At 38.4% G+C, this 10,395-nt stretch overlaps 1 protein-coding gene across 1 annotated transcript; it reads left to right on the top strand.

The window, feature by feature from the left end:
* The first annotated feature begins 9,159 nt into the window (after positions 1 to 9,159).
* On the top strand, positions 9,160 to 10,137 carry LOC107829555 (transcription repressor OFP15-like). The gene has a single exon (XM_016657002.2). It carries the CDS (start codon positions 9,434 to 9,436, stop codon positions 10,100 to 10,102), a length of 669 nt encoding a protein of 222 aa, XP_016512488.1. The 5' UTR covers positions 9,160 to 9,433; the 3' UTR covers positions 10,103 to 10,137.
* Positions 10,138 to 10,395: the final 258 nt, after the last annotated feature.

Below are 10,395 nucleotides of genomic sequence, written 5' to 3'. Positions count from 1 at the left end.
CCACCATTCTTATGTGTGTCATATCCCTTCGCTCTTCAACCTCATCTAGGTCTTGTAACATGTTTTCGTTGTTTCTTGATCCACTCTCATGGGAGTACCTCAGGCTAGGTTCCCCGACCTCAACGGGTATGACTGCAACAATGTCGTAGACCAGTGAATACAACATCTTACCGGTGCTGGTCTTTGGCGTTGTGCGGTAGGCCCATAGCACCTCCGGTGGTAGTTTCGGCCATAGCCCTTTGGTGTATTCAAGCTTTTTCTTTAATATGTTTAATATTGTTTTATTAGAGGATTTTGTTTGACCATTGATGGCAGGATGATATGGCGTGGAGAGTATCCGCTTGATGTGCCATTTTTCGAAGAACTCAGTTGTCTTTTTCCAGACAAACTGGGGTCCGTTGTCGCAGCTGATTTCTTTGGGGATGCCGAAGCGGCATATGATGTTTTTCCAGATGAACGTGATGACTGCTTGTTTGTGTATTTGAGCGAACACACCTGCTTCCACCCATTTGGAAAAATAGTTAGTTAAAACCAAAAGGAAGCGCGCCTTACCGCGCCCTGCTGGGAGGGGCCCAACGATATCCATCCCCCATTTTATGAATGGCCATGGGGAGGTGACAGAGTTCAGGAGTTCCCCCGCCTGGTGTATCATAGGGGAGTATTTTTGGCATTGCTCGCATTTCTTGACGTACTTTGTGGCCTCTTTTTTCATAGTAGGCCAGTAGTATCCTGTACGGATAAGACACCTAATGAGGGCTCAGTTACCAGTATGGGCACCGCAGTGGCCTTCGTGTACCTCTTCGAGCACTCGCCTTATCTAATTGGGTCCGAGGCATTTGGCCAATGGGTCGCCGAATGTCCTTTTGTAAAGGTCGTGGCTTATGAGACTATATATGGCCGCCTGTATTTGGAGCTTTTTGGCTTTTTTTATCTTGTGAGAGTGTTCCTTTATGTAGATATGATATGATGCGATAACGTCAGTCCCAAGTTAAATTTATAGAATGTACCTCGACTTGGTCTATTGATGAGTGGAGAAGGGTGACCATGTTCTCCTTGGTGATGTTTTTGGTTGCCGCTGCCAACTTGGCGAGACCGTCTTCTTCGATGTTCTATGCTTGGGGTATTTGGTCGAATTGGCATTCGTCGAATTCTGGCAGTTGTTTGTGGATTTCAGTTTGGTATTTTTGCAACCTCTTCTCCTTAATTTGGAAAGTTCCAGTAACTTGTTTCACAACGAGTTAAGAGTCACACCGAAGGATGACCCGTCGAGCACCGTACTTGAGGGCCAATTTTAATCCTGTAATTACGGCCTCATACTCGGCCTCATTGTTAGTCATTTCAGGATATCATACAAATTGACGAATTACTTCTCCCGTTGGGACCTCGAGTACGAGTCCCAGTCCCGATCCCGACGTATTGGACGCACCGTCGGAGTAGAGGACCCAGAGGTCGAATTGCTCAAGTGAAGTGCGAAGCGCTTCTTGCTCGACTTCAGGCAGTATCTCTGCGCTGAAATCGGCAATGAAGCCGTCAAGCACTTGCGACTTTATTGCAGTTCGTGGTTATGCTCGCTTAGTTCTATGGCCCATTTGGCTAGCCTACCCGATAATTCGGGTTTATGTAGGATACTCCTAAGAGGAAATGTTGTCACCACCTTTATGGGGTGGCACTAAAAATATGATCTAAGGTTTCGTGAAGCTACGGCTAGTGACAGAGCCAGTTTTTCAAGGTTGGGGTACCTTGTTTCAGCATCAATTAAGGTTTTACTGATATAGTAAATTGGAGATTGCGTACCTTGGCTTTCTCGGACTAGAACTGCACTTACCGCGACTTCGGATACTGCTAGGTAGACTAGGAGGCACTCGCCTAGGTCTGCTTTGGCGAGTAAGGGTGGCAAAGACAAGTATGCTTTTAGTTTCCTCAGGGCGTCGACGCACTCTGCATTCCGCAGGAGCCTGTTGCCCTTCCTTAATACATTAAAGAATTTATGGCACCTATCTGATGACCATGAGATGAACCTCAACAGGGTTGCTATTTGTCCCGTCAATTTTTGTACCTGCTTTTTGTTGGTCAGTGTTTCGGGTATTCCTTCGTTGGCCTTAATCTGTTCCGGGTTGACCCCGATGCCTCTTTGTGACACTAGGAAACCGAGGAACTTTCTCAAGCTTATGCCGAAGGCATATTTTTCGGGGTTTATTTCATGTCGTACCGTCTCAATATGTCGAAGGCTTCCTTCAGATGACCAATATGATCTTCTTTCCTCTTTGGCTTAACCAGCATATCGTCGATGTAGCCTTTTATGGTTTTACCAAGCTGGTTTTTGAACATTTTGGTGACCAATCTCTAATATGTCGCCCCTGCATTCTTTAGTCCGAACGACAACACTTTTGTAGCAGTATGTTCCCTGGTGAGTGATGAAAGTAGTTTTCTCCTGGTCTTCTTCTTCTATGAGGATCTGGTTATAACCCGAATAGGCATCCAAAAAGCTTAGCAACTCGTGTCCTGCTGTTGCATCGATGAGCTGGTCGATGTGTGGCAATGGAAAAGAATCTTTCGGACATGCCTTGTTCAGGTTCGTGAAATCTACACACATTCGCCATTTTCCATTTTTCTTTTTTACCATGACCACATTGGCGACCCATTGAGGATATTTTGATTCCCGGATTGAGCCATTCGCGAGTAGCTTATCGACCTCTTCGCTGACGGCTTCGTTAATTGCGGCGTTGAACTTCCTTCTCATTTGCCGCACTGGCGGATATAGGGGGTCAATGTTTAACTTGTGGGTGGCGATATCTTTTGGAATGCCTGGCATATCTGTATGAGAGAAGGCAAACAAATCGGCATGGTCAGTCAAGAACTTATGAAATTTACCCGGTTCCGAGAGGTTGTGCCCGATATAAGACTTTTTTGTGTTGTCGTTGCCATCTAGTAGGACAGGATCAAGATTTTCTATCGTTGATTCGGATTCTTCCACGATGTCGGGGGTCCTTGATAACGTATGTCAGCACATTAGGTTTGGCTCCCCGACATCACTGATTGTTATGCTTCCACATTTGTTCCTTTGAGTTGTTGGGTGTGTGCGCAATCTTGGGCGATGCGATAGCATTCTTGTGTGGTGCGTTTCTTCCATCGAATGCTGAATATTCCCCATGGGGTAGAAAACTTGATCACGTGATAGAGACTGGAAGGGATCGCTCGCATGGCTTGTATCCACGGGCGCCCTATGATGGCATTGTAAGCCCTTTTTCCTGGTTCATGACGTGAAATGTTGTTTCCAGGGTGACTCCTTCGGCTAGGACGGGTAGCACTATCTCTCCCGATGTCCGTTCAACTGCATTATTAAAACTTATTAGCATTATATAGCGCGGTATTATTTTATCTTCGAGTCTCATCTGTACGAGAACTCAAGGATGGATAATACATGCGCCGCTACCATCATCTACCATTATTCTTTTTACATTAGTATTTGTGATACGTAGAGGGATAACAAGAGCATCATAGTGAGGGAAAGACAAACCGTCGGTATCCAACTTATCGAAGATGATACTGTTTTCGAGGTCATCATACCGTTTGTAAGTGATTGATCATTTGAGTTTATGTATGGTAGTGAACTTGACATGATTGATCGCTGCGCCATCGCCCCGTAAATGATCATTTGTATAGTGCGAGCGGGAGAAGGCAGTTTTGGAGGTCCTTGGGGTTATTCGCATCCGCGGGCGAAGTTAGTCCGTCCTCGATCACTCAGCATCTCTTTCAAGTGACCCTGGTTTAGCATTCGTACTACTTCCTGTCGTAGTCCTATGCAATCTTCGATTTTGTGATCTCTTTCTTGGTGAAATTCACAGAAAGTACTTGACTTCCGAGTGATGGGGTCTGACCTCATCTTTTGTGGCCATTGCACCTTTGGGCCGAGTTTCTCTAGGGCATACACTATTTCTAAAGGAGAAACACAAAAATTGTGAGCGGATAGAAGTGGAGGCATACCTTTCTCGTGTCGATATGGTGTCGTGTGTCGAGGAGGAGCATTCGTGCGTCGTGGTGGAGGCGGAGCCGACATCCTGATTTAGGGCTGGTGCCTTTCCTGACTGAAGCGGGGCCCCAACTGATCTCTTCGATCGTCGTTGCGATGATCTTTCCTTGCTTCGATTTGGAGTGACGTCAACCGTTGGGTCGGGCTGTTTAGATCGTCCTCGTCGGCTCGTACCTCGACGCAGTAGGCATTATGGATTTCTTCCTAAGTAGTTGGAGGGTACTTCATGAGCCTACTTAGTAGTTTTTTGGTCGCCCTTGACCCGTTTTTGTTTAATCCATTCTGGAAGGCTGCTACTGTCATTCCTTTTGACACATTCGGCAAGCTCATTCTCACCCTGTTGAACAGAGCTAAGAAGTCCCTGAGTCCCTCGCCGTGCATCTGTCTTATGGAAAATATATCTTTTGCCTTAACTTCTGCCTTTTTGGCTCTAGCATGGGCGGTGACGAATTTGTCTGCCATTTCCTCGAATGTTGCTATCGAGTGTGCTGGTAGTTGAGAGTACCATGTCAAGGCTCCCCATGTTAAGGTTTCGCCGAACTTTTTCAACAGCACCGATGATACCTGTTCTTTTGAGAGATCGCTGCCTTTTATGGCTGTAACGTAGTGGATGATGTGGTCTTCTGGATCGATAGTACCATCATATATCTTTAAGTAGGGCGGCATTTTGAAGGTCTTTGGAATGGTGTAAAGGGTCGCTTCTTCACTGTATGGTTGCTCGATGAATCGACCAACATCGCATTTTGGCAGCAACTTTGGAGCGCCTGGTATTTTGTCAACTCTCTCTTGGTGTTTTTTCATTTGGTCACGGAGTGCCTTATTCTCATTTTTCATCTCCTCCATTTTCTTGAAAACAGTTGCAAGCGTATCATTGCCTGCATTATTAGCAACATAAGTGTTACCTGTACGGAGGGCGTCTTGCTCACCTTCGTTTATCGTGACATCTGCATGTGTCACATTCCTATCATCCCTTTGGGTGGGTTTATCAAGGATGGTATTTGGAGCACTTGTTAGCCATTCTTCCAGCAGTCTTATTACTACCGACGGTGCCTCTCCTATTGCAGATGTGGAGGCTTTCCTTTCGCGTGAAGCAGTCACGCTCCCGTGCAGGAGAGGTGAAGTGTCTCCCCCGGGTGTGATGTTTAGTGTTTCATTTTCGTGATCCTCTCTGCTATCTTCATTGATGGTATCTGGAAGATTGGCTGCGACGCCTACTATGGCTTTTAGCCTTGCATCTCCTTTCCCTGCCATTGTTGGTTTGTACCAAGCTCGAAAGAAGTTGTTATCCCTTTCAGGATTCTAGATGAAACTATAATCTTAGCTAAGGAAATCCCCACATACGGCACCAAATTGTTTGACCCAAAAGATATTGAACCTTTTTTGGTTAAATCAATTAAAGAAGATAAAGGGGTAAATCTCAGCCAAGCATAATAAACTCCAGCATGAGAGACATGAGGGATGAACAATGTAAATATTATTTATTGATCCCGTGGAACAGAAGGATTAAGCGTGTAAAAATGATCACCAAGAATGTAGAGTGAATATTACAATGGAAGTTCTTAGTCGAAAAAGTCTCCCCCCTTACAAGGTTATTTCCTCACTATATATACTATATATAAGGGACAACCCCCTTCTGAACCCTAGAAGACATACCATAGGGAATATTCGAAGGTATATTCCTAATGCCCCCTGTTAGGCCTACACTACTGCAAAAGTATACGTCCTTTATCCGCTGTCGGTCGTTATCGTCCTCCACAGGACGTCGTGCTGTGAAGATCTCATTTTTTGTCGTATTTGACAGTAGCCGTGATCGACCAAATTTGGACCCATACAATAGGATTAGATAACATATTAGTCAAGAGAAAATAACGAGACATGTTATATATTTACCTGCACTAAATATTTATACTAAATTAATTAAACAATTTAACTTTAATAGTTAAAAATTAAAGTGAAAATACATACTGTCACTTAACCCTGATGAATTGATAAATGTGTGTTTGAGTCTCAAATTATCTATTGTGCTTTTATTTTACACGTTTTTTAAGGAAATAATAATTAGGAAATATTTTTGACTATAATGAAGGAGTATCATACATTCATTTATTTGATGAATATAAATTTTGAGTGCAAATAAATAAAACATGTCGTAAAAATGAAACATTTACTCCTAAAAAGCTACGAAAATTTGTGTAGTATATATCGAGACTACTGTTGGTAACGAAAGATCCATTACAAATTTGTTTTTAGTTTTATGACCTCATATCTGTTTTTATATATGGGAGATTTGTTTTTACACATAAGAGATCTATCTTTTATACGTGTAAAACTAGCACGGTATAGCCAGTTTTCGGACTGGTCATTCAAAAATAGCCAGTGTTTACCAAGTCAATGAAAAATAGCCACTATTTTGCTGTAATAGAGACCGGTCCAGAATAATATACTGGAATTCGGTGCACCTGTGTATGAATTTCAGCATATTATGCTGGACCGGTATACTTTGCTGGCTCCTATATAATATACTAGAGACTGGAGCACCGGTGCTCCAAACTCCAGTATATTATGCTGGACCGGTATACTTGCTGGAACTTCATCATATTATGCTGGAGTTCCAACATACTTATCTTGGAACTCCAGTATAATATGCTGGAGTTCAAGTATACTTGTGCTGGAACTCCAGCATAATATACTGGCGTATTTTCCGGGTTTTGAACAGTGTTTTCGCTCAGATTTATCTTTACATGAAAAGTGGCTAAATTTCGATTACTTTTAAAACTAGATTATTTTTGAACGATCAGTTGTAAATTTGGCTATTTTTGAATTTCTCCCTTTACACGTAAGAGAATTATGAAAGATATTTTCTTAAATTTAACATTGTAAAAAGCTATGAACACCTAAAAAAAATGAAAATTAAAATGGTCGGACAAACAACTAAATGGAGGCGGCTACCAATCTTTTCAAGCCCACAAAAATCATTTAAATTCTGAAAGAGTAAAGACACCATGAACAGTTGATGTGAATATCTCAACTTTCTCTCTTCTATCTTTTTTGCACTTTTTTCTCAAACTATCTTACACTGTTACTTACACGCCACGTTTCAGACCAGAAGTGCTGGCAGGAATTAAATGTTCAACAATATCGGAAATATGAAAACAAAATGCAAATTCTTTTTTATCCTTTTATTTTTGGTTCTTTTTCTGACTCTTTCGAGTAGAATTACATTAGGGCTGCAGCTCAATAATTACAAATCTTGGTTCATATTTAGTAAAAGCAAAAACGACTTCTTGAATATAATCACTTTTGGGAGAAAACGGGCGGGTTGGGACAGACATGGCAAGTCGAAAACGAATAATGTAAAAGCGAATAAATTTTAATGATTCATATTTAGTACAAACAAAAAACGGTAACGAATAATATGAATATCCATATTATTAATGACTTCTTGAATATAATCACTTTTGGGAAAATTCATAGTCTCTCAAACTTAAGCAACCCCTAATTTGAGGCTTTACAAATATAAAATCTAAACACATTAGTTATCCATTTTCTAAGTGGATAATATAATTCTTATCCATATTTGATCTATTTTTAAAAGTTCATTATCCAACCCATTTTTTAACGAATGAGATGAATGGATAATTATTATTTTTTAAGCATTTTGCCACCACTACTATATAAAAATATTTTTTTTATTCTTACGAATCAAATAGATAGAGAAAAAAGTGAAGGAAATATTAAAGGAATATAATAGAGGAGCTCACGGATTGAAGTTAGAGTAGTAGTCTTTTGAGTGGACAGTATAGAATTTGTAAGTATATACTAAAATCTGGACCGCCTATAATAACTACAAATATGAGAAACATGAGTAGCAAAAATACAAAAGTCCAAAAAAAATTCAAACTTCTATAGACGAGGGAAATTGTAAACTTCATTCTAAGTTATTCATATATTTTAATATTAGATATATGATATTAGTTAAATAAAGTACCTTCAATTAATACGACTTATTGACCTCTCTATTAGTATCATATTCATAAGTATGATTAGATTTTTGATTGTTAAACTGTGTGATTCGTCATCATTTATGCTTAAAGATGGTTTTTTTATTCCTTACTTTGGAGCAAAAGGTGGTTAAGATCGTGGAAATTAAAATTTGATGTCCCATAGTGCAAATCTTCTGTTATTTGGCAGTTTTATGTGGAAGGAAAAGTTAATTTATGTCTGTTTACTTCTAGCACAATACAAAAATTTCTTGTTAAATTTTTAAGGAATCAAAATAAAAATTATGCTTCTAAATAAAAAGAATTTCTTGTTTTATAAGCAGACTTATTCTTGTTAAATTTTTCTCTGATAATTAGAAATCTGAATCTGACAATACAATGCAGTACAGCTTTTTTATACGTTTCTTATTAATTAGGGGACCTTATGTTGTTGAACAAATTTATGTCTGTTTACTTCTAGCACATAAGTATTCCCTCAGTCACATTTCATGCGGTAGAGTTTGGTCGATAAAGGGTTTTTTTTAAAGACTTTAACTATGAATTTAAATGTCATGAAGATTCTATGGCTAAAAAGATCATTATTAAAAGTGAAATAAAATTTTTAAAATAAAAGTATTTTCTAAACTTGAAAATATATTAATTCTTTTAAATATATTTTAAAAAAAATAGTGACAAAATATAATGAAATAAAGGGAGTACTATGACTTAAAGTTTTATACGCTAATGGGGGTAGCAAGTACTTATACAATTAGATCATTTAAAAGGTAATAATTGAAGGTGCCTCTAGCTAATAAGCATATTCATCATAATTTAAAATAACTATTACCTACTATAACATGTCAAATTAATATAATGGTGTAAAAAGTCGTATGTATAACTTGAATCCTATAAATAAAAAATTTAACTAATATCACCGCGATATCAAATTGTTTTACACTATTTTGTCAAATTTATCTGCTGTAATTGTGAACTTGCCTAATTTTCAAGATTACTCCCATACTTTTTATAAAAGCTTATCTTTAAATATCTTTTGAATAATTTAACAGTACAATGATTTCTTTACACCGCTACTCTATATAAGTTAAACTCATATATACATAAATTCCCCCCTCAAACCTTCCCATTTTTTCTTGACGAGCAACCTTCTTTCACCATTTCTTTAAATTCTTATATTCGAACAAACTCTGCCTAGCATTAATTGCCCTCTACTACAACGAAATTAAAGAAACTTCCATTCATAATTCACCACCAACCATCAAATTAGCCCAACAACAAGAAACCTACAAACAAAATAAATAAAAAGGTACCACACATAAATTTTTTACCTATTACTATACCATTCAAACATCAAGATTTCTCCTCTTTATTTCATTCAAGAACCCAAAGAAGAAAAAAAACCAAAATGAAACTCCCTTCTCTCTTCAAAATTCCAGAAAATTCTTCTCCTTCTCCATTTCCATGGCCATTACCACCTTGTAAAAACCCTAAAACTCTCTCTTTTCGAGCCGAAAACCATAACATTTTCAGTGAATATTATGGCTATTCAGAGTTTTCCAACAATGTTGATAACATAGAGACAGTGATTGAAGACCTAAAAACTGAAAAAAAGAGGCTATTTTTTGAGCCAGGAGAAACTAGTTCAATTCTTGAAAAGGCCAAAAATGATGGTTTTGATTTTGTTCCATTTAAAGAGTCATGTGTTGTAATGACAATGGATTCAATGGACCCTTTTTTGGATTTCAAGAAATCAATGGAAGAAATGGTAGAAGGAAATCATGAGATTAAAGATTGTGAAAAATGTCTTGAAGAGCTTTTGACTGCTTATTTGAAGGTTAATGAGAAAAACAATCATAGATATATTATTGATGCATTTTTTGACTTGTTGATTAGCCTTTCTATTAGTAAAAATTGTGTGGCTTCTTCTGTAACTACAACTAGCCATTCTTTTACTTCTCCATTGTCATTTTGTTCTTCTAGTTTTTCTACTAGTCCTTGTTTGTCTTTGTTAGAAGCTGAGGATGAGGTTATTGAGAAAAATGTTGACAGTGTAATTTCATCTTCAGATGTTTGAAAAAGAAGAGAAAATGTAGAAAAAATATTCTTTTATGTTTGTTGTCTCACTCTTTCTCTCTGTCTCTTTGTTGGAGCAATTAGTAAAAAAATTAGTGCATTAATTCCTTATCTTAACATGAAATGGAAGGAGCTTACATTTAATCATACGTTGACCTTTAGATTTTTCATCACACTTTGGCCTGACATGTGATTACATCAATATTTGGAATAATACAAATTTTAATTTTCGCCTCAATTTAGTAAGTTGACGGTTTATTTTTCTATTGAATTTTTACAACGGAAAAGGGCCAA

This window comes from Nicotiana tabacum, chromosome 5 (genome assembly GCF_000715075.1).
Source record: "Nicotiana tabacum cultivar K326 chromosome 5, ASM71507v2, whole genome shotgun sequence".
Lineage (NCBI taxonomy): Eukaryota > Viridiplantae > Streptophyta > Magnoliopsida > Solanales > Solanaceae > Nicotiana > Nicotiana tabacum.
This window is presented reverse-complemented; position numbering and strand designations above follow the sequence as displayed.